This window comes from Giraffa tippelskirchi, chromosome 1 (genome assembly GCF_054371585.1).
Source record: "Giraffa tippelskirchi isolate mGirTip1 chromosome 1, T2T-mGirTip1v1.2.pri, whole genome shotgun sequence".
Lineage (NCBI taxonomy): Eukaryota > Metazoa > Chordata > Mammalia > Artiodactyla > Giraffidae > Giraffa > Giraffa tippelskirchi.
In genome coordinates this window covers 30,148,106-30,173,904 of record NC_137275.1, presented here as the reverse complement: position 1 = coordinate 30,173,904, position 25,799 = coordinate 30,148,106, and the positions used below count along the sequence as shown (strand labels likewise).

The following is a 25,799-nucleotide window of genomic DNA, read 5'->3' as shown; positions in this document are numbered from 1 at the left end:
ATTTTGTGTTTTTATAATGAATGCTGGCATGCTAAGTTGCCTCAGTGGTGTCTGACTTCTTACTGCCTTATGGAATGTAGCCTGCCAGATTCCTCTGTCCATGGGCTTCTCTAGGCAAGAACACTGAAGTGGATTGCCATGCCCTCCTCTAGGGGATCTTCCTGACCCAGGTATCGAACCTAGATCCTGCATTGCAAGCAGATTCTTTACCACTGAGCCACTGGGGATGCCCTGTGTGTATATAATAAATATCTATAAATGTCTGTATATTTGGCCACCTGATGCGAACAACTGACTCATTGGAAAAAACTCTGATGCTAGGAAAGCTTGAAGACAGAAAGAAAAGAGGGCGACAGAGGATGAGCTGGTTGGATGGCATCACCAATTCAATGAACATGAAATTGGGCAAACTTCAGGAGATGGTGAGGGACAGGGAGGTCTGGTGTGCTACAGTCCATGAGGTCACTAAGGGTCAGACATAACTTGGTGACTGTAATACACACACACAAAAATGGTTTCAGCTTCTATAAAAAATTGTTTCAGCTTCCATTTAGATTGCTGGTTTACTGAAATTTGTTTGGAAGCAATTATGGATTATGCATTTACATGCACTCTATGTAAATGGAGGTAAGGAAAGATGAAAGCAATGCAAGAACAACTTCACTACAAGTTGAAGGATAATCGGCAGATGTGCTTTATCAGCATAGAAGATTTTTCCAGAAAGGCTGTGCATGCTGTGGATCAATCTCAGCTACTCTGGGCTTACTGTATGTATGTATTAAGAATTACTGACACTTGGTCAACACCATGACATTTAATAATAGAAAGTACATTATAGTCCTTAACCATATGTCTGTGAATTGCTACTGGCAGGGATAGATCAGTCCATCTGCCTTGTTTAGTAATAATAGCTTATGGTTTGCACGAGATTTCAGTGGAATCTAGGAATGAGGGAATAAATTGTGGTTTGGTTTTCAATGGTGAAGACTGGTCATGTAGATAGATATGCCTGCATGATTAGTGTATTATAGGAGACCCTCACAACAAATATTTTTGGGCTTCCTGATATTGAGGTGTTTTGTATTCCCTCTATTATGCTTTAAGACATGTCTTTTTAAATGCAAAGTTCCAAAGAATAGCAAGGAGAGATAAGAAAGCCTTCTTCAGTTATCAATGCAAAGAAATAGAGGAAAACAATAGAATGGGAAACACTAGAGGGCTCTTCAAGAAAATTAGAGATACCAAGGGAACATTTCATGCAAAGATGAGTACAATAAAGGACAGAAATAATATGGACCTAACAGAAGTGGTGGCAAGAATACACAGAAGAACTATACAGAAAAGATCTTCATGACCCAAATAACCACGATGATGTGATCACTCAGCTAGAGCCAGACATCCTGGAATGTGAAGTCAAGTGGGGCTTAGGAAGATCACTATGCACAAAGCTAGTGGAGGTGATGGAATTCCAGTTGAGCTATTTCAAATCCTGAAAGATGATGCTGTGAAAGTGCTGCACTCAATATGCCAGCATTTCTGGAAAACTGAGCAGTGGCTTCAGGACTGGAAAAGGTCTGTTTTCATTCCCATCCCAAAGAAAAGCAATGCCAAAGAATGTTCAAACCCCCGCACAATTGCATTCATCTTGCACACTAGCAAAGTAATGCTCAAAATTCTCCAAGCCAGACTTCAACAGTATGTGAACCATGAACTTCCAGATGGATGTAGAAAAGGCAGAGGAACCAGAGATCAAACTGCCAGCATCTGCTGGATCATCAAAAAAGCAAGAGAGTTTCAGAAAAACATCTATTTGTGTTTTATTGACTACACCAAAACCTTAGACTGTGTGGATCACAGCAAACTGTGGAAAATTCTGAAAGAGATGGGAATACCAGACCACCTGACCTACCTCTTCAGAAATCTGTATGCAAGTCAGGTAGTAACAGTTAGAACTGGACATGGAAAACAAACTGGTTGCAAATTGAGAAAGGAGTATGTTGAGGCTGTATATTGTCATCCTGCTTATTTAAGTCATATGCAGAGTACATCATGCAAAATGCTGGGCTGGATGAAGCACAAACTGGAATCAAGATTGCCGGAAGAAATATCAATAACCTCAGCTACACAGATGACACCAACCTTATGGCAGAAACCGAAGAAGAACTAAAGAGCCTCTTGAAAATGAAAGAGGAGAGTGAAAAAGCTGGCTTAAAACTCAACATTCAAAAAATGAAGATGATGGCATCCAGTTCCATCACTTCATGACAAATAGATGGGGAAACAATGCAAACAGTGATAGACTTTATTTGGGTGGGGGGCAGGTGGCTCCAAAATCACTGCAGATGATGATTGCAGCCATGAAATTAAAAGATGCTTGCTCCTTGGAAAAAAAACTATGACCAACCTAGACAGCATACTAAAAAGCAGAGACATTACTTTACAACAAATGTCCATCTAGTCAAAGCTATGGTTTTTCCAGTAGTCATGTATGGACGTGAGAGATGGACTATAAAGAAAGTTGAGTGCCAAAGAATTGATGTTTTTGAACTGTGGTGTTGGAGAAGACTCTTTAGAGTCCCTTGGACTGCAAGGCGATCCCACCAGCCCTTCCTAAAGGAAATCAGTCCTGAATATTCATTGGAAGAACTGATGCTGAAGCTGAAATTCCATTATTTGGCCACCTGATGTGAAGAGCTGACTCATTGGAAAAGATCCTGATGTTGGGAAAGATTGAGGGCAGGAGGAAAAGGGGACGACAGAGGATGAGACGGTTGGATGGTATCACCGACTCGATGGATATGAGTTTGGGTAAACTCCCAGAGTTGGTGATGGACAAGGAAGCCTGGAGTGTTGAAGTCCATGGGGTCGCAAAGTGTCAGACACGACTGAGTGACTGAATTTTTTCACTTATTTGCTACCAGGCAGTAGCGAAAGATGATGCTGTGAAAGTGCTGCACTCAATATACCAGCAAATTTGGAAAATTCAGCAGTGGCAACAGGACTGCAAAGTTCAGTTTTCATTCCAATCCCAAAGAAGGGCAATGCCAAAGAATATTCAAACTACCACACATTTGCACTCATTTCATATGCTAGCAAAGTAATGCTCAAAATTCTCCAAGCTAGATTTCAACAGTACACGAACTGAGAATTCCCAGATATTCAAGCTGGATTTAGAAAAGAGATCAAATTCCCAACATCCGCTGGATCACAAAAGAAGCAAGAGAATTCCAGAAAAACATCTCCTTCAGCTTCATTGACTACTCTAAAGCCTTTGATTGTGTGGGTCACAACAAACTGTGGAAAATTCTGAAAGAGATGGGAATACCATACCACCTTACTTGCCTCCCGAGAAATCTGTATGCAGGTTAGAAAGCCACAGTTAGAACCAGACACGGAACAACGGACTGGTTCCAAATTGGGAAAGGAGTATGGCAAGGCTGTATATCGTCACCCTGCTTATTTAACTTATATGCAGAGTGCATCATGAGAAACGCTGGGCTGGATGAAGCAGAAGCTGGAATCAAGATTGCTGGGAGAAATATCAATAACCTCATACATGCAGACGACACCACCCTTATGGCAGAAAGTGAAGAAGAGCTAAAGAAACTCTTGATCAAAGTTAAAGAAGAGAGTGAAAACCTGGCTGAAAACTCAACATTCAGAAACTAAGATCATGGCTTCTGGTCCCATCACTTTATGGCAAATAGATGGAGAAACAATGGAAACAGTGACAGACTCTATTTTCTTGGGCTCCAAAATCACTGCAGATGGTGACTGCACCCATGAAATTAAAAGATGCTTGTTCCTTGGAAGAAAAGCTTTGACCAACTTAGCATATTAGAAAGAAGAGACATTGCTTTGCCAATAAAATCTATATAGTCAAAGCTATAGTTTTTCCAGTAGTCATGTATGAATGTGAGAGATGGACTATAAAAAAAGCTGAGTGCTGAAGAATTGATGCTTTTGAACTGTGGTATTGGAGAAGACTCTTGAGTCCCTTGGACAGCAAGGAGGTCAAACCAGTAAATCATAAAGAAAATCAGTCCTGAATACTCGCTGGAAGGAATGATGCTGAAACTGAAGTTTCAATACTTTGACCACCTAATGCAAAGAGCCAACTCATTGGAAAAGACCCTGATGCTGGGAAAAATTGAAGCCAGGAAGAAAAGTGGATGACAGAGGATGAGATGGTTGGATGGCATCACTGACTGAGTGGACATGAGTCTGATCAAGCTCTAGGAGATGGTGAAGGGCAGGGCTATCTGGCATGCTGCATTCCATGGGATCGCAAAGAGTCAGATTCAATTGAGTGACTGAACAACAACAACCAAGCAGTAGAAGAATAAATAAAATTTGTCTCCGAGATCTCAGTACGTCTTTCTATGCATATCCTTCTCCTGTTATTGTACTTTGTCTTCTGCTTGTAATAAAGCTGTCCTCTTAGTAAAACCTGTTTGGGTCCTCTGAATTATTTTAGCTGTCAAAAATGGAAGATGATTATTGTGCAATGTCCACCTCTGAGTATCATACAGAGAATAAAAGAAGGGAGTAATTATCTGCAAGTTCTCTCTCATCTCCTGCTTCTCAATTTAAAAATTCTACCTCAGTGGGGGCTGAAACTCCACATATTACAGTAGCAAAAACCAACTATTCCATAGCTTCTTAGGAAACCATTTTTTATACTCTAGTATGTAATTACATTCAAGCTCAAAAGCAAAGAAGTGATTCTGCATTGGTGAAGGCCCAACCATAGAGAAAAGGAAGAAAGTAGGCCACATACTGTGTTTCCTCCATAGCTCAGTTGGTAAAGAATCTACCTGCAATGCAGGAGACCTGGGTTTGATCCCTGGGTAGGGGAGATACCCTGGAGTAGGAAATGGCAACCTACTCCAGTATTCTTGCCTGTAAAAGCCCATGGACAGAGGAGCCTGGAAGGTTACAGCTATGGGGGCGCAAGAGTTGAACATGGCTTAGTGGCTAAACCACTGCCACCAGGCCACATACTAAGTGCTCCCTAGGTGGCACTGTTGGTAAAGAACCCGCCTGCTAGTGCAAAAGACATTAAGAGACACTGGCTCTATCCCTAGGTTGGGAAGTAGGGAAGATCCCCTAGAGAAAGAAATGGCAACCCACTCCAGTATTCTTGTCTGGAAAATCCCATGAACAGAGAAGACTGGTGGGCTATAGTAACTGGGGTCACAAGAGTTAGACACAATTTAGCAACTAAACATCACCACATTAAAATGAATTACCACAAAATATTCATATTCCAGGCAAAGGGGAATAATAGCACTAGTACCTGAGAAAACTTTCTCACATTCCTTGCCAAGTTCTTCCTTCTCTCAGATAACCAGCAGTCTAGTTTACCTCATTAGATATTAACTACTCATCGATTCTAAATGATTCTATTTATGGGGGGCAGTACATTGCATTATATTTTGAGTCCATTTACTATCATTCAATATTATTTATAAAAAATTCATCCATGTTGTTTTCTGTGACAGTAACTCATTCACATTAATTATAATATCTCATTGCATTGTATACCACAATTTATTTATACAAAATACTATTAATTCACACTTGTGTTGATTTTAACTTGCAGCAACAACAATAATGTGGCTGAGAACCTTGGGTAAATGTTTTAGAGCGTGTGTGTGTGTGTGTGTGTGTGTGTGTGTGTGCGCGCTTGCTGTGTGCAAGGTAGCTTCCAACTCTTTGTGACCATATGGACCATAGCCTGCTGGGCTTCTCTGTGCATTCTTGCCTTCTCCAGACAAGAATATTGGATTGGGTAGCCATTCCCTTCTCCAGGAGGTCTTCCAACCCAGGTATCTAATCCGGGTCTCCTGTATTGCAGGTGAATTCTTTACTACTATAAAAACTTCTGTAAATATTAACATTTTTTAGCATTACTTTTCATTCCTTTGTTTGTTTTTGCAGACATCTTGTATTACATTTTGTATTACGTGAACCGTAAACTTCCAGATGTTCAAGCTGGTTTTAGAAAAGGCAGAGGAACCAGAGATCAAATTGCCAACATCCATTGTATCATCAAAAAAGCAAGAGAGCTCCAGAAAAACATCTATTTCTGCTTTACTGACTATGCCAAAGCCTTTGACTGTGTGGATCACAATAAACTGTGGAAAATTCTGAAAGAGATGGGAATACCAGACCACCTGACCTGCCTGTTGAGAAATCTGTATGCAGGTCAGGAAGCAACAGTTAGAACTGGACATGGAAAAACAGACTGGTTCCAATAGGAAAAGGAGTACATTAAAGCTGTATGTTGTCACCCCGCTTATTTAACTTTTATGCGGAGTAGATCATGAGAAATGCTGGACTGGAAGAAGCGCAAGCTGGAATCAAGATTTCCAGGAGAAATATCAATAACCTCAGATATGCAGATGACACCACCCTTATGACAGAAAGTGAAGAACTAAAGAGCCTCTTGATGAAAGTGAAAGAGGAGAGTGAAAAAGTTGGCTTAAAGCTCAACATTCAGAAAACTAAGATCATGACATCTGGTCCCATCACTTCATGGCAAATAGATGGGGAAACAGTGGAAACAGTGGCTGATTTATTTTTCTGGGCTCCAAAATTACTGCAGATGGTGATTGCAGTCATGAAATTAAAAGATTCTTACTCCTTGGAAGGAAAGTTATGACCAACATAGACAGCATATTAAAAAGTGGAGACATTACTTTGCCAACAAAGGTCCATCTAGTCAAGGCTATGGTTTTTACAGTAGTCATGTATGGATGTGAGAGTTGGACTATAAAGAAAGCTGAGTGCCGAAGAGTTGATGCTTTTGAACTGTGGTGTTGGAGAAGACTCTTGAGAGTCCCTTGGACTGCAAGGAGATCCAATCAGTCCATCCTAAAGGAGATCAATCCTGGGTGTTCACTGGAAGGTCTGATGCTGAAGCTGAAACTCCAATATTTTGGCCACTTGATGTGAAGAGCTGACTCGTTGGAAAAGATCCTGATGCTGGGAAAGATTGAGGGCAGGAGGAGAAGGGGACAACAGAGGATGAGATGGTTGGATGGTATCACCGACTCAATGGACATGCTGCTGCTGCTGCTGCTGCTAAGTCGCTTCAGTCGTGTCCGACTCTGTGCGACCCCACAGACAGCAGCCCACCAGGCTCCGCCGTCCCTGGGATTCTCCAGGCAAGAATACTGGAGTGGGTTGCCATTTCCTTCTCCAGTGCATGAAAGGGAAAAGTGAAAGTGAAGTCCCTCAGTCGTGTCCAACTCTTAGCGACCCCATGGACTGTAGACTACCAGGCTCCTCCGTCCATGGGATTTTCCAGGCAAGAGTACTGGAGTGGGGTGCCATTGCCTTCTCTGCAGTGGACATGAGTTTGGGTAAACTCCCGGAGTTAGTGATGCACAGGGAGGCCTGGCGTGCTGCGGTTCATGGGGTTGCAAAGAGTCAGACACGACTGAGCGACTGAACTGAACTGAACTGAACTGTATCACAGTTCTTTTCATTTCAGTCATTCTGATGGTTGTGTCATGATATTATTAGGCACCTTTAATTTGCATTTTTCTGAAGTTTGATGATGTAGAATACTTTTCATATTTTTATTGACAATTAAGATAACTTCTTTTGTAAAGTCCCCATTCAGGTCTGTTGCCTACATACTGTTATTATCAGTTGCCTTTGTTCCTGAAATATGCCTACTTAAATTTTGAGCATGTTGGGGACTGGATTTAGACAAAAATTAATGCTTGTTCCTGCCAGGTTTGGGACATTAATTAGATACTCAGTGTGGAGGTCAAGAATGCAGTTGAGTGCATGAGTTTGGGGTTTAGGAAGTAAGTAAGGTTTGACACATACAAATCGAAGCTCTGAGGCTGTGAATGGAAGTGAACAACATCAACCAAAGTAAGGCTAAAATCTAGTGTACTCCAACCCTTAAAGTTTTGGAAAAGGAGAAAATGCCAGAAGAGAGACTGCAATGAAGTGCCTAGTGAGTTAAGAGAAAAACCAAGCCTTATCAGGTTTAGGATATCAAATGAAATGAAGTGTAATATTTCAAAAATGAAGAAATAGTCAACTCCACCTCATAGCACTGAGAGGTTGGGTAAAACAAACAGATTAGTAAAATAAAATTTGTTGGTGATCTTCAAGAAAGCCGTTCCCACAAGGATAAAATTGGGATTGAAGCAGGTTAAAGAGAGAATAACATGTGAAATAATGGACATGGCCATTTGGATACTCCTTTTATGACAGTTGTTATAGAATAACCTAAAGAATCTGAGAAAGACTCTTATGCTGGTAAAGATGGAGGGCAGGAGGAGAAGGGCACAACAGATGATGAGATAGTTGGATACCATCAGTGACTCAATCTACATGAGTCTGAGCAAACTCTGGGAGAGAGTGAAGGACAGGGAAGCCTGGCATGCTGCAGTCTATGGGGTCACAAAGAGTTGGACATGACTTAGTGACTGAACAACAACAACGACGACCTAAAGAACTCTCAAGGATGGAATTCTTCTTTAAAGATAAGAAATATTGTGCCTAAGTATGGCTTCACTTGATCCTGAAGTGAGAAAAACATGGAGGATGCAGGAAAGATGAAATTAGACAAGTCATTGTATGAACTGAAGGGAACTGAATCATGTAGAAAAATGTAGGATTTGACAGACAGATAATTCATGGCAATGAAATAATTACTCCACAGACAGAGACAATGGATATCAGAGCTTCGCATAAGCTCTAGTCTCTTGGGCATTAGTGGCTAAAATCACACAACTCAGCTCCTTCTGATTATACCACTAGCCCTTGCTGCACTGGTGTCAGTGAAGTCAGAAATGAGATTCAACCAGGAACACCTATCATGCACCATATAGTGCACTTTTCACATTAAAACTTCAATAAAACACCTTAAATTGACTGTTTATAAATGTAGAAATGGAATCTCTTCAAGACTAACTTACACAGCACCATTTAGCTACCACACTGTAGAGCTGTGATTCAGATATCACATTTGAGGTTTTGGGTGGGCGGTGGGGTTTGTCTAGGATGACCATAAAATTTAACATCTGATGCTAGGTACTTTTGAGAGTGAAAGGAACAAGTGTAATTGTTTAACTTAGGTAACAGGTATAAACCAAGACTTTCTAAGGACATATGCAACATAGGCTCACCTTTTCCCTCTACTTTTTGATATCCTTTGGTATTCAATTCAAAGAATTCTATTCAATTTTAATTTCCACAGCATTTTTAACATCAAAGATAAATTTAAGTTAAAAATAAAGAGACCAATTTCATTTAAAAAATTATAATAAAGACAGGAAAACTTAAATATGCCTAAGGATTAATTTATTGAAATGACTGGTTAGGAAATAGATTCTTAAAGAAATAATAATAAGCACAATTCCAGAAATTATTTTTATACATATTTTGATATGGTCATGATATTTTCAAGTTAAAATTGAACTTTTATGCTAATGCTGAATTAAAATTTTGAAAATATGTAGTTATGACTCAAATTCAAATTAAGATGAAAAAGCATAAAATAAATAAAGGAATAAAGTTTCATTTCTTGTTCCATGTAGACTCATTTAAAAATTATCTTAGTAGTGTAATGCAAGGATTGAAAAGTTGCCATATTTCCAGTCACAGTCAATTCTGTGGAATAGAGAACAAATATAGATTTAGTTATATGCTATAACTCTTCATCTCACCCTAATTTTGTGTGACTTTTTCATGAAAGAAATCTTATTACAAATACACCATGCTGTGCCCTATCTTAAAGGTTATAAAAATTCCTCTAGGACCAAATATCAGCTCACTTGGAATCGTTTTATTAAAATGTCTGCTGAATCATGATCACAAAAGAATGCGTATCTTAAGAATATCAAAACTATATTCTATCCCCCTTTTAAGTCTCATATCTGGACTATGGTATTGTATTTTGACTCATGAATTAAAAGACAATATATAAATTTTAAGTGAGATAAAATAATTGAAGCTCGTAATGACTAGATTAGAAATGCAAATAAAGTTGATCTTAAAAATAAGCTCTAACAGGTTTACATAAAAGTAGAAGAAATTATTTTCAGTTTTTTCTATAAATGATGACAATCAAGAATAAGGATATAGGCAATTGAAAGAAAATCAATCAAATCTGTCAACACCATATACATACAGTTTTGCATTATTTGAAATATAACAGATACATAATTTCAGGTAAGTAAATAATAGTCAATCATTGAGAATAAATTTATAATTAATCTTTAAGCTGGTATACTGATGGAAATTGCTACTATTGGGGCTTATCCAGGAAAATGAAATGTAAAAGATATTAACTACAAAAATGATCAGTCTGCCTCCAATCTCTTAAAGCTTACCAAAAATGAGGAGGGGGGATTCACTTTGAAATCCTCTTAGACCTTAAAAAAAAAAAAAGTGAATGATTTATACAATTCTTGCCTTTTGGCAAGAAAATTTTCCCTGAGTATTGAATTAAGCATCTCAGTATTTTGCCTTCATATGTTCATATATCAAAAAGAAGATGTGAAATGAGTCATGTGGTGATATAATTGTGCATAAGGAAAACTTCAAAATTGTAGAAAATAGCAAACCTTCTTACATTTGTTATTCTTAGCTAAATGAGCTTATCAAATTCAATTCTGGCTTTATTGTACCTTAATCCCCTTCATCTAAGTTCTCAACAGACCAATTAAATCATAGTCCATGACATTATTTCTTCCCAATACTCAGTTTCTTCTACATAAAAAGAACAATTACATCAGAATCTCCATGGATAAGCCTAGACGTTGAGATCTGGTGGTGGAGGGGAGGTGAAGGTTCTCCAGCTTATTCTATTTATAGCTAATGCTGAGAATCATTCATTTCAGCTATGCTTATTTTGGAACCATTCATTATTCATTTTTTTGTAGGGCTCTTAATTACTCTAATATCATGCAAACATCAGAATTTAAACAGCACAGTTAGTCAATTTAGACTTACAATAATAGGGAAGGGTCCCCGGACAGGACCAGGTACAGGCTCCTGGTACAGCAGAAAGGCCTGGATGGGTATATCTCTCTGGGAATAGGGCACTGCTTTCTGGGGAACAGGCAGAACTTTGGGCTGAGAAAGAGACAGCACGGACTGAGGAGGAAGCATGACAGTTGGAGGAAGAGGCTGGGGAGACTGGTGCATCCAAGACTGGAGCAGAGGCAGAGGAAGGTGCAGATTTTCAGCATCAGTGAGAGTCAGGCTCTGGCTTTCAGTAAAGGGCTCAACTGGATATTTAGGGAAGGGCATTTCTTTGTGCTTAGGAGCCATAGTCTCCTTCACTTTGGAGACTCCCATTATTTCAGGCTGAAGGAAAGGCGGCACCACCACAGGGGTTTGAGTAAGAGGCAGGATGTTTTGTGGGAGGCTGTGAGGGATGGGTCCAGCGAAGGGGTAGACTAGAGACTGTGTCTGCACAAAGGGGTGGATTTTATCCTGGAACTCATCCTGGAAAGAAGGAAAAAAAAATCTTTGAGTCCATAATCCAGTTATAACTGTCATTCATGATGAATTATCCTCATCTTTTTAAAATATAGTTCAGTGAAGAGAGAGAAAGAAGATCTTCCAGTTGGTTTGGTTAAGAAATTGTTTGGGGTCATATGAAGACTAATGAGTAAAATGCTAACTGAAGGATTTCTCATTAACCCACTTCCTTCACAGGTGAAATCAGAGTCAAGTGAAATCAGTGTTTGGAGATTTCAACACTTATTCCACCTCTTCCTGAGTTGCCTGCAGAGTGGTAGCTATATACTTGGATAATAGTCCAAACTGATTTCATATAACGAAGGAAGATCTATTTTAAAAATACTTAAAAAGTTACTCTGAGGTTTATTTTTGATTGTTTTAATGAAAACTAAGTCTTAATATGTGTTTTTTTTTTTAATTCAAGGAGTTCCTTAACAATAGCCAACTTCTAGCACTACTTCTCTTGGTAGAAAGTGGTAATCTTGAGTTTTTAAAGGCATCAGTTTGTAAATTCATTTTAATTTAGAAAATATTTGGCCTAAGTGCCAAACAATCAAACTTCAATTCTAAAACAGGAAAGCTTAAATCTCACAATTAGATAAATATGTTACCACAAAAGTTATCTAATGAAAGAATTTTATGTTGTCCCCAAATCCTTATTTTTAAGCAAGCTCTGCTATTTAATAACTATGTGGTATGGTCACAAATTTGCATACTCAATTGTTCTGTACCTCACTTCTCTCATCCGGGTAATGGAAATACTTTTTAGAACTCCACACATTCATAAATATGAGTATAAAAGCTATCAAATGTAATACAAAACCATTGAATATTCACTGTGTGCCAGTTCATCAACTCTGGGTAATTATGAATATTCTCAATTTACAGGTGAAGAAATTGATGTACAGAGAAACGTGGTGCCAAGGTTATACAGCTGATAAATGATCAAATGAAGATTAGTGCCACATTGTCACCCTACTGTCTTTCATTAGCACATCCATCGTTAGAATAAAGGGATCACAGTCCCTAGTCTGGAAATGCTCCTACTAATATGCAGTTATTAAAACCAAGTATACCATTAGTAAAGTGAATATATCAATAGTTATTCTTAGGTATTTATTCTATACTCTGAAATTTGATTATGTGTTTAAAAATGTGTTTATATCTTTAAAATATTTTCATTTTGTCAAAGTTTTCATTTCTTACACTGACATTTATATTACTGTTCTTTAGACTGAACATAATTATTATAATTATTTTTATGTGTTATGTTTCATAATACTTTTCAAAATATACTCATAATGAACAAATTACCTCTGTTTGCTGCTGTTCCTCACTTTGAAACTTCTCAATTTTCTTCTAAAAAAAAAATCACACATAAAGAAATGCCTTTTATAAAAATCAAACATGAAATTTAAAAAAATGTACATTTAAATATGAAGGTTTTACCTTATTGATGTGTGTAATAGATTCCTTTGGAAAAATAAAATAAAATCAGGTTTAGCTTTAAAGAAAAATTCTTATTTGTCAGCATAAATGAGAAAATGAAGACATTTAATAGGTTAATATGGACAGTTCGTTTGATAATATCATTTATTTTATGGCTGAAAGTTTATGTCCCATTATTCTGAATAAGGCTGTTGTATAAAAAGAAAGATGATGTAGTCAAGAAAAAGATTAGAGGGCATAGTACCAAAAGAGGCATTTAATAGATGCTAATCGGGCTTCCCAGGTGGCGCTAGTGGTAAAGAAACCACCTGCCAATGCAGGAGACATAAGAGATGTGGGTTCAATTCCTAGGCCAGGAAGTCCCCTGGAGGAGGAGATGACAACCCACTCCAGTATTCTTGCCTAGAGAATCCCATAGACAGAAGACCTGGCAGGTTACAGTCCATAGGGTTATACAGAGTTGGACAGGGCTGAAGCAACTTTGCATGCACACATGTCTCTCAATCATCCTATTCTCTCCTTAGGACAACAAATGATCTCTAATATCTTCATCTGGTTCTAAAAGAATAATAGTCATTGAAAATATATGATAATAACCACTAATGTACTTGTTAATCATTCTTAGTTCCCTGGTTATGTTTAGGCTTCTAATGAATTATAAGAAATACATACCCTCCTATAAGGATCATATGACCTTTGTGAAGAGACAAAGTATACTGATGTACTATTTAACCAACAGCTGATGACAGACCCAAAAAGAGTGGTGTAAGATTATTATCTACCTCACTCTACCAGGCAGATTTAGGACTACACTCATTCTCACTGCCCCTTATTTACTAGATTGCTGGTATAATAATAAAATATGTCCATTTGCCTGTCTGCCCACACTTTACGAAAGGCGTCCCTCTTTCCAGTTTGTACTGCAGTTCTTAGTCAAAGTCTGAAACATAAAGTGCTCAATAAATGCCAAAGCATGGAAGGAGGTTAACATAGAGAGTTCAAGACAGAAGAGAGGACTGTACAGTTCATTAAGGAAAAAAAAGCAGGGCACAGTGGCACAATTTCAAATAACAAACCCATTTAGAAATTACTAGAATATTAAATTATCTAGACATTTATTCCGTTAAAATATATACAGTGGAAATTGACAATAGTTATCGGTCAGTATGTAGCCACATTGGCTTAAAGAACATTGGAGTGGGTAGCCTATCCCTTCCCCTGTGCATCTTCCTGACCCAGGAATCAAACCAGTGTCTCCTGGGTTGCAGGCAGATTCTTTACCAACTGAGCTATTAGAGAAGCCTTAACTGCCCTAATGTAACACAAAAAGATAATACAGTGTTTTATTGTTCTAAATTTTGGAAATTGACTCTGAATGAACACTAGCTTACCTCACTGCTTGAAAGGCTTTCCACAATCTGCAAAGGAAAAATAAAAATTGACAATTAGCTGAGTCTTCTGCTAGATCATCAGAGATTGTTACTATTTTACAGTTAAATTTTTTCTTCGTATAAAAATATCTTACCTCACCAGGTACATTGAGTTCTTCCTTCTAAAGAGAAAAAAAAAAACCACTTTAGTTCCCACAGACAATTCATTATTAAATATTTTTCCTACCTAATTTTTACCTGCTTTATTCAGAGCTATCTATTTCACAAATCTGAAAAATAAAAATGTTGTATGTCTTTTGAGAGTCTTTTGAATTTAGTAACTTTCATTGGTATGTTTTTATTTTACCTTAATGAAGAGTTTTTATCGGTAACAGAAAAGGAGCTATTTTAATTTTTACTGGACACTTTTTATTATAGTTATGAATATATTTATTATTGTTGTATGATATGTCATCCTCTGGAGTATCACCCTGTGTTGAATAAACACAGGTAAACCTAGCACCCTACAGTAAGAGATACAAATATTTCATCACTGGAATAAAATATGTTTATCTAGATTGTACATGCATGCAATTGTATTTGTGCAATATTACTCATTTTTCGTTCTTATGTGTGTTCCTTCTTGTTGGTCTGTTGCTTACTGGTCTATTTTCTTTTCCTTTAGGGATTGATGATACAGATGGTACAATACTATAGAAAGAACTTGACCCAGAGCTGTGGTCCTATAGGATACTGTTGAGATAGTGGATGAACATAAATGACTTTCTTAGCAATAAAAAAAAATCTGAGATTGTGCATTGTTTATACATTTACAATGTTGGTAATACGATTTTCTACACGTAGGCAGACAGTACTAGTCTTATTTATTTCAACATTTTTTTCTGTATTTACCTCTCCTGCAAGGGCCAGAGCCACCAGGCAGGCAAGGATGAGGACCTTCATGGCTCTCAATTCCTGTGAATGGGAAGATGAGGAAACAGAGTATTACTCATCAGTCTAATATATTTTCTTATTTGAGTAGAATTGCTTTCCTTTAAAAGGAACCAAAGATAGTGTATAATAAAAATGTCCAAGACTCCATGCTTCCAGGGGAGCGACCTGGTCAGAGAACCAAGATCCTGCAAATTTCATGGCAAAAACAAAAAGCCCTGTATTTTAGAAAAATATTAATAGACATTTTATCATATGACCAAGGTTAAAATGTACTATGGCTCCTTAATCTTACATTTCAAGTTAACGTTTCACTGCCAGCCATTCAGATGTTTTCAGCTAACAGCCTATATCCTACTTCACTCTTTTTCATCTCATTCACAGTACTTATGAGTGTTTTTTGGAAAGACAGAAAAGAAGTTACAAATATTTACAGAAAAATTAAGTGGTTGATTCACTTATTCAAAAATATTTATTTAGTACTTTTTATTGCCAGATATTGCTTAGATTCTGGGATTAGAGCAGTGAACAAAATATTAAGGTTTCAGTTCTGTTGGAGACTCAGTTTTACTGAGGGGCATTTGATCAAACAAAATGTATATGAAGATTATTTTTATCTTTTCTCTACTAAACTAAATGATTTTCATGAATGTTTGTCTTATTCATATCTTTATTTCCAGTAAGACTTCTGTTTCATTTTAGCATTTCTTCTATTTATTCCACTGATCCAGATGTTTTCTTGGACTGATTGGATTGTTCTCTATTCAGTCTTCATCCCCACATGTCTAATGTCATCTCTCCTTTGTCCCACATAATTTTAGAGATCATACACTATGCTTATTTTCTCTACATAGAACTGTGTACTTATCTCTTGGTGATTTACCCGGGTGTCAGGTTCTCTTGCCCAGTCCCCACTTTAGACTACTTCTCTTTGGAGCATAAAATAAAATACATTATTGTTTTTGACCAAAATGTATTAAACGGTTTGTTTTGGTGCATTTTTATAAGTTCTTGAAAAAAAGGTTTGTGCCACTAACATGTATTGACACACATCTTCAATCCCAGATTTTCAAACTAAATTAAGAAATTTTTTCTATATTTTTCTCATGGATGCTAATTCTTAATTTGTTTTACTTTATCCAAGACTTCTATAAACTTCTAAATAAAATTTTATTATCAAGACTTCAAAAAAGAATATAATACTCAGAGTTCATTACATGTAGGGAGGATATTATTACATTTTGTTTATTTTATAATTAGCATGTTATATACCAATTTTTAAGCCATTTCATTACTGACTACTATACTTTGAGCTATAATTTCTGTCAGGTCACATTTTTCATTGTTTTTGTTTCCTGGTACTCTCTGTCCAGCCTAGAATTGTTTTTACAAAGTAAAATACTTTCTCTTTAATTTACTTCGGTATTTCATGTATCTATTTTAATAATTTTGAAATATTGTAAGCTAAATGATAAACTGGAAATTTGGATGTTCTAAGCAATTTTGATAAATATACTTTTCTTTTACAAACACTATTTATAAACATTTCAAATAGCACATGTATCCTAACAACCCTCTTTATCTCTTGACTAAATATGCTACCTCTATAAACTTTTTGTTGGTAGAGCTTTCTCAGTAATAATTATTCAAATCCCCATAGTATAAATTAAATGTGCTTGCCTTTGTGGCTGAGGTAGGTTTAATTAAATTGAAAACATTTAATTCAAGAAAAGATCTTTTACTACAGCCCGTTAACTAGTCTTGTGCTAAAGAAAATAGCAACGACTCTTACTACATCTTATTAGATTCCTAAAACATATACAGTCACTATAATTTTTATCAAATCTTTATAATCACTTCTATTTTTTAACATATTTGTCGAAAATAGTGTAAACCTTACCTTAAACACCCTTATTTTTAAGATCTATTTTAAGCAATTATGTTCTTTCTACATTTTAACCTAGTCTGAAATAAAGACGAGTAGCAGATACACTGAAATTATATCTGAGATTCTTACCTTTTTTCCAAAGTAGAAGACAAGAAGTGAAAGAGGAGCTGAATGGATAATGATCTGATTTTGTGGCTATTTATATATAGTATTTAACGGCATGCTAATTTTGTGGTTTGAAATAAAACCAATAGCGAATCTGAATTCCTAGAAATCTGCATGATTAGAAAATGAACTCTTCTTATTTTCTGTCCCCAGAAATTCTGGGCAGCATTTTAAAGGGAATAATTCACAATCTGATAAAGGAAACGAAATTGTCCAGTAGATACAGACCTTGGCTGGGACACATGGAAGTTTTGGCCCAGTCCCCAAATTATTGTAACCACAATAAGGTCTCTTTAGCATTTGGTGGGTCTTTGAGATCTTGGGGTAAATTCTAATACACACCAGAAATACACAGGCCACACAAAGAACACAATTTCATGCTAACCTGAATAGTTATTGGTGTTTATGCTATAATGGAGAAAGTGACAAGCTAATAAGCACATGACGATAGCTTAGACCTGAAGAGGGAAGAGAGTATAGAATGAAAGGAAAGGAAGAATAGGCTCCTGAATATGGGGGGAAAAAAGTCACTAAATTAATCAAATGGAGTAGGAAATGCAATCCACTCCAGTATTCTTGACTGGAAAATTTCATGGACAGTGGAGCCTTGTGGACTACCATTCATGGGGTTGACAAGAGTCAGACACAACTCAGCACACACACACATGCAAGTTAAATCCAACAGTGAATCTGGGTCATGAATTGCAAGGGAAAGGGAGAAGGTGGAGGTGAGAAGAGAGAAAGAGAAAGGGGTCAGATAATGGTAGACAAAGCATGCTGTGACCCTAAGGAATGTCAATCTTATTCTCTAGATAGTGGGGATTTGTTGAAGAGTTTTAAGACAGAAAGTGACATTTATTTAGAGAATACTTCTATAGAACAAATATTATTTGTACAGATTTATTAAAATGGGACAGCTCAAGTTTGGCCTCATATCTTTTAAAGTGAGTCAATGTTTATCAGCTAGTATTCATGGAAGGGCAAATGAGGGAAGGCAGAAAGAAAACAAAAGCCCAGACAGGAGGAGGGTCTTACCCTAAGTACTATAATAGAGTCTGAGCCAGACCTCAAAAGTACCTTTTATTAATAGGAGCCCATTTACAAAAGCAGTCTTCTAGTTTCTTTGCCTCTTTAGTGATAGATGTTCATAAATGTAGTTGTATTTCACACTATTCATTTTTACAAGGTTTGTTTCTTCTATTCATTGCCTTCAATGTATATATTCATGGCTTTGGGACAGATAGATGCCCTTCTAAAGTAAGCACTTTGACATAATTAATACTTTTTTTTCACCATGTACCTTGCATTTATATCATGCTAAGATGTGTGTTGGATGGGAATACATCTCACTGTCATATAAGTTTTGTATTGCTTAGAAAACCCAAATCAACATCTACTATGTATCTGGATTATTCAGCTAATATTCATTCTAAGACTGCTCATATGGACCCAGGAGGAATTCAGGAAAATAAATGATGACATGAACTCAGTGTCATAGATATAACTAGAAATGGCCTTGGCTATTTCATATGCCCTTATGTGTTAGCTTTTGGTTGCCAAGGCCACAGGCAAAAAAAAGTGTGATTTCTGAGAAAAGGAATACAAAAGAAAGCATGTCCTTCCCATTCAACATTTCCCTTTTATTTTCTCAGGAAGCTGCTTTACATATTGTGCAATAAACACAGCATTTCCTTATGACTGTCTCTTGCCAATTTTGAATTATATTAATTGATAGAGTTATGGATTCCATTGGACCAGAAAAGTAGGTAAAATCTTGATCAAGGAAATCCTTAACAATATAATAAAGAAAGAAGCTTGTCCAAGGGAAAATTGAAAAGCCAGCAATTTAAGATGACATCAGGTACCACTGTCCAGGTAAGCCTCAGTAAGAAGCAAACGGCCATGTGGGCAACTCAAATTTTTGCAATGTTACCTAAGAGTTGCCATTTTTATAAGGCAAAAGAATTTCATATGGAGAAATGTTATTAGATAACCCTGGGTGAGCAGCAAGATATAGTCAAAGCAAGATGTTCTAGTACAATTTTTCATAAGCATGATTTGTTCAGCCAAAGTTTTTTTCCCATTTTGGCTGATGAATCTGAAATATGCAGTCCTGAGATTTGGATATATTCTAGCTTAAACCATGTAAATAATATCCTCAAGAAAGAAAGCAATAGAAAAGTTGGATGAAAAGTACAATAAAGGGACCAAAAACATTCATAAATAAGAACTAGAGGAGATATTGGGAAATCCCAGGTGAGTCCAGTTTAGGATTTTGTACTTTCACTGCAGTGGGCATGGGTATAATCCCTCACTAGGGAACTAAGATCCCATAAGCTGTGTTTGATGGCCAAAAAAATAAATATTAAGAGATATCATCCATAGAATATTTTAAATACATTTTAGAGAAGAGGAAACTGAGAATCTGTGAATTTGTATTACTTTTTCAAGATACTAAAGCTATTTAGAGATAGAGCTGTTACTAAAAACTTAAGCTTCCTAAAAATTATTTGAAGTACTGTTTAATAAATTCCAAAATATAAAGGGGAGAAAAATAAAATACTGAGGATTCATATACTGATTCAGATTTAGAAACAACATAACACAGAATTAGTGAATTCTGACAAATTATTAAGTAGGAGTAGATAGTTCAGCATTACTCATATAGATGGAGTATTTAATCCTTTCCATGAGATTATCCAAACCTAATAATTTCCTATCTATGTGAAGTATAACTATTAAATTAGTTTATAAAGTTAATCAAAAACCAGAGAATAAGAAAAATGTTCTGTGAGCCAGCAGATACTATGAATGCATAAAACCCAGAACCCTGATTCATAGGACACACAGCTAATCCTGATTATTCTTCCTTTACATATGACCATAGAACTTCACTCAAGTTCAAGATACATTTGTTGAGCACATCAGTATCAGTTCAGTCACTCAGTCGTGCTTACTCTTTGCAACCTTGTGGTCTGTAGCATGCCAGGCTTTCCTGTCCACCACCAACTCCTGGAGCTTACTCAAACTCATGTCCATTGAGTTGGTGATGCCATCCAACCATCTCATCCTTTGTCATCCCCTCCTCCTCCTGCCTTCAATCTTTCCCAGCATCGGGGTCTTTTCCAATGAGTCATATCTTCCCATTAGGTGGCCAAAGTACAGGAGTTTAAGCTTCAGCGTCAGTCCTCCCAATGAATATTCAAGAATGATTTCCTCTAGGATTGACAGGTTGGATCTCCTTGCAGTCCAAGAGACTCTCAAGAGTCTTCTCCAAAACCACAGTTCAAAAGCATCAGTTCTTTGGTGCTCAGGTTTCTTTATAGTCCCACATCCATATATGACTACTGGAAAAACCATAGCTTTGACAGACAGACTTTTGTTGGCAAAGTAATGTCTCTGCTTTTAAATATGTTATCTAGGTTGGTCATAGCTTTTCTTTCAAGGAGCAAGCATCTTTTAATTTCATGGCTGCAGTCACCATCAGCAGTGATTCTGGAGCCCCAAAAAATAAAGTCTCTCACTGTTTCCACTGTTCCCTCATCTATTTTCCATGAAGTGATGGGATCAGATGCCATGATCTTAGTTTTCTGAATGATGAGCTTTAAACCAACATTTTCACTCTCCTCATTCACTTTCATCAAGAGGTTCATTAGTCCTTCTTCAATTTCTGCCATAAGGGTGGTGTCATCTGCATATCTGAGGTTATTGATATTTCTCCTGGCAATCTTGATTCCAGTTTGTGCTTCATCCAGCCCAGCATTTTGCACAATGTACTCTGAATACAAGTTAAATAAGCAGGATGACAATATACAACCTTGATGTACTCCTTTCCCAATTTGGAACCAATCTGTTGTTCCATGTCCAGTTCTAACTGTTGCTTCCTGACCTGCATACAGATTTTTCAGGAGGCAGATCAGGTGGTCTGGTATTCCCATCTCTTTAAGAATTTTCCACAGTTTGCTGTGATCCACACAGTCAAAGGCTTTGGCATAGTCAATAAAGCAGAAATAGATGTTTTTCTGGAGCTCTCTTGCTTTTTTGATGATACAATGGATGTTGGCAATTTGATCTCTGGTTCCTCTGCCTTTTCTGAATCCAGCTTGAACATCTGGAAGTTCATGATCCACGTGCTGTTGAAGCCTGGCTTGGAGAATTTTGAGCATTATTTTGCCAGCATGTGAGATGAGTGCAATCGTGCAGGCGTTTGAGCATTCTTTGGCATTGCCTTTCTTTGGGATTGAAATGAAAACTGACTTTTTCCAGTCCTGTGGTCACTGCTGAGTTTTCCAAATTTGTTGGCATATTGAGTGCAGCACTTTCATAGCATCATCTTTTAAGATTTGAAATAGCTCAACTGGAATTCCATCACCTCTACTAGCTTTGTTGATAGTGATGCTTTCTAAGGCCCACTTGACTTCACATTCCAGGATGTCTGGCTCTAGGTGAGTGATCATACCATCGTGATTATCTGGGTCGTGAAGATCTTTTCTGTACAGTTCTTCTGTGTATTCTTGCCACCTCTTCTTAATATCTTCCGCTTCTGTTAGGTCCATACAATTTCTGTCCTTTATTGTGCCCATCTTTGCATGAAATGTTCCCTTGGTATCTCTAATTTTCTTGAAGAGATCTCTAGTCTTTCCCATTCTATTGTTTTCCTCTATTTCTTTGTATTGATCACTGAGGAAGGCTTTCTTATCTCTCCTTGCTATTGAGCACATACTACATGCTAGACCACTATTTTTCAACCTTCATATTATTGATATTTTGGGCTGAATAATTCTTTGTTGTGGGGGTTTTCCTAATATGTTGTAGGATGTTTAGCAGCCTCCCTGGCCTCTACCATGAAGATGGTAGTAGCACAGCTTTTAGAATCAAAAATGTCTCAAGAAATTTCCAAATGTCTTCTGAGGCAGGGGGTTGCAAAATCATCTCACATTTAGAATGACTGTGCTATAAGACTTGAAAGGTCACACAATGAAAAAAGATGTAGATGTTGTGGTTCTTGCTTGTAATCAGATAATAAATGTGAAAGGACATATGACTACACTTTGTCATGAAAGTAATTCCCCCGCTCCATAATTTCAGCCTTCCTATTCTTCTATACCATTTCTTATCTACTTAATAACCCCTTTTTATATCTGAAGCAAAACATTATTTGATTTCATCAGAACCTAGGACTCTGTCAGTTCTTCAATGCCTTTAAATTCAAATGTCTGTATATCCCTCTTTTCTACCTTAAATTTCAAGGAAATCACTATGTCACTTTTTATATATATACCCAAATCCCCTACTTGTCTCTGATTTTACTATACTGTCTTACCTAAGTCCTATCACAAATTAATCCAAATTCTACCTTCTGCCCCTGTGAATGTAGCTGAGAAAAATAATACTCAACATGACAATTGTTCTCACTATAAAATGAAGTCCAGCAGTCACATTACATATCCATCCTCACTTTCTTAGACTGTTATTTAACATTCAAAGCAACAACACCTCTACATATGCCTTTCATTGATTTCCTCTTACTCTCAGATTAAAATCCAAAACTCATTAAAATGACCTAAATACCTTACATCATTAAGTGTTTCTTTGTTCTATATATTCTCCCTCTAACTCCTGCTCTGTCTGCTGGCCTCTTGCTATTCATTGAGAACAACAGGTGAGCTGACACCTGAGAGCTTCCCATTGGTTGTTTCCTCAGGCTGGGATTCTTTCCCCACATAAACGCATGGACCATTCCCCACTCTACACATGTCTCTACTTACTTCTTCTGTGAGGCTTTTCCTGGCCATGTTACCCTAGAACCAATCACCTGACGTTAGAGAGGGATAATTGAACTATGGAATGGGTTAAACAACAGGCATTTATTTATTGTGTTCTAGAGGCTGGGAAGTCCAAAACCAGGGGGCAGCATAGTTGAATTCTATTGTACAGGCCTTCTTACTGGCTTGCAGACAGATGTCTTCTTCCTGTATCTTCCCATGGCGGAAAGAAAAAGACCTGGAGTCTCTACTTTTTCTAATATGGGCATTAATCCATCATAGGTTTTCCACACTATGACCTCACCTAAACCTCAGTGGTGACGCTAGTGGTCAGGGATGCGCTTGCCAAAGCAGGAGACATAAAGACGCTGGTTCGATCCCTGGGTTGGGAAGATCCCTTGGAGAAGAGAATGACAACCCATTGCAGTATTCTTGCCTAGAGAATCCCATGGAGAGAGGAGCCTGGCAGGCTACAGTCTATAGGGACACAAAGAGTTGGACACAACTGAAGCAAATTAGCATGCAAATCTCGGTACCTCTCAGAATGCTTAACTCCTAATAGAAGAGATTGCAGGGTAAGGTTTCAACATACGAATTTAGAGCAACACAAACACTTAGTCAAAAACATAAGGTAACCTTCTTAAAGGCAAGAATAGATTATCTCTTTGTATATTTCTAATACCCAAAAGGTTTGTGTTACCTAGTAGGTCATCATATGTTGTTCTGTATTTGTCAGCTGCAGTACTTTTCATTTCAACAATCCACACAGGAATATAGACACAAAAAAATTTTTTTTAGTTTATTTTTTAGCTAAATAATCTGTTTATAAAAGCAATTTGTAACAAACTGTAGACCATGCTTTAGGGTAGGAGAAATATAGAAAAAGGAGGAGAGTGAAGGAGGAAGAAGAAGGGAAAGAATAAGAACAAAAGGAGAAGTAAGAGGAGAGGGAATTCCAGCATAAATATCACCATAAATACTCATTCACAGGTCACATTCTTATGCCACTAATTTAATGTCACACCTGTGATACAGCAGCATCTCTTACTCAGTCTCTTCATTGTAAATAAAAGACCTTGGCATTTTCAAACAATATGGTGCTTGGTCATAGAGAATATATGCCTGTCTCTCTCACTTAATAAAGTATCAGAACATATTCTGGTTCCTCAGTCTTCTAAAATGACCTACTGTTTCGGGAGGTTGAAGCCATAAGTAACACATGAGGGCTACTCCTGTGTTTAGAGTCCAATATTCTGAGCTCCTGTCATACACAACGCCCACACTTCCTACCATATCGAAGCAGAAAATGATGAGTGGAATAAAGCCTCCATTTTGGTATCACAAACTAAAATATGGATGAGTCAAATTTAATTGTAAACTTTAAATGTGTTTTGCCATCTATCAATTTTTATAAACTAAAGGTTGTTGCTGTTGTTGTTTGGTAGGGTCTTTAGAATATTAGTTCACTTTTTGTTCTCTAGGCTATGAATGTCATAATTCAACTAGAATAGTGCCTAAGAACATAACTTAAAAAGAATCAAAAAGACATAAATGGGGAAGCAGGGGAATAAGCAGTAAGGGAAGGAGAGAGAAAGAATAGATTAAGATAAAAAGAAAATCACTTGACAATTCCAAAATGAATAAAGAAGGACCTATTTTAAAGATCAGACTTACCAGTGATTCCTAACCTATATATCTTTTTTCTGTTGAGAATATACTCGAGACTGGATTTGTTTTTTGCATTTGAGAAGAGACCTTATATATACCTGAGGAATAAAAAACAATGAAATAGAAAAAGAATTGTTTAAATTGAATTGGATTTTTAATGCTCTATTTACCTTTAAAAAAGATTTGTGTCATCTTATATGCTGCTACTGCTGCTGCTGAATCACTTCAGTCAAGTCTGATTCTGTGCAAGACTGCCCTCTGCCAGGCTCCTCTATCTATGGGATTCTCTAGGCATGAGTACTAGAGTGGGTTGCCATGTCCTCCTCCAGGGGATCTTCCTGACCCAGGGATCAAACCCAGGCAGATTCTTTACTACTGAGCCACTAGGGAGGCCCACCTTATATGTTACGTAGAATATAACACTAATGTCTAGTGGGGATGGTCAAATATAGCATAGAAAATTCACGTAATAAATATTTACTGTGATATAAAGCTAAATCTTAATTCCTGTTATTAAACCTCAATTCCTGATAAAAAGCTAAACCTTAAAGGGTCCAGTCAAGAGACAAACATACATTTATTAGTCTATTATGTGGTTTCTCAAACTTTAAGATACACAATCTTAAAGTTAAAATGGTATTTCCAGTACATCTCCAAGATTCTGTTTCAACACTTCTGTAAAGAAAACTAATAAATTTGCATCTCCGACAAACTCTCAGGTAATGCTGATTCTGATCATCCTACATACCATATTTTGAGTAAGAGTATGGTGGCTCACATGGTAAAAAAATTTGCCTGCAATGCTGGAGACCCAGATTCAATCCCCAAATCACATAGATTCCTTGGAGAAGGGAATGACAACCCACTTGAGTATTCTTGCCCGGAGAATTCCACGAACAGAGGAACATGGCAGGCTACAGTCCATGGGGTCCCAAAGAGTTGGACATGGCTGAGCAACTAAAAAAATATAAGGATATTAATTAACATGCTTATTTTCCACTAAAGATAAATGAGCTCCTAAGACTCAAAGGAAGTAAATTC

General features: G+C 37.1%; 1 protein-coding gene across 1 annotated transcript; it reads right to left on the bottom strand.

Moving 5' to 3' along the window:
• Nucleotides 1-9,636: 9,636 nt before the first annotated feature.
• Nucleotides 9,637-24,794, bottom strand: CSN2 (casein beta). The gene is made up of 8 exons (XM_081515766.1): nt 24,765-24,794; nt 15,234-15,296; nt 14,477-14,503; nt 14,343-14,369; nt 12,952-12,975; nt 12,817-12,861; nt 10,987-11,484; nt 9,637-9,642 (listed from the first exon to the last, which is right to left on the bottom strand). Exons 2-8 carry the CDS (start codon nt 15,282-15,284, stop codon nt 9,637-9,639), a joined length of 678 nt encoding a protein of 225 aa, XP_081371892.1. The 5' UTR covers nt 15,285-15,296; nt 24,765-24,794.
• Between the last annotated feature and the right edge of the window lie 1,005 nt (nt 24,795-25,799).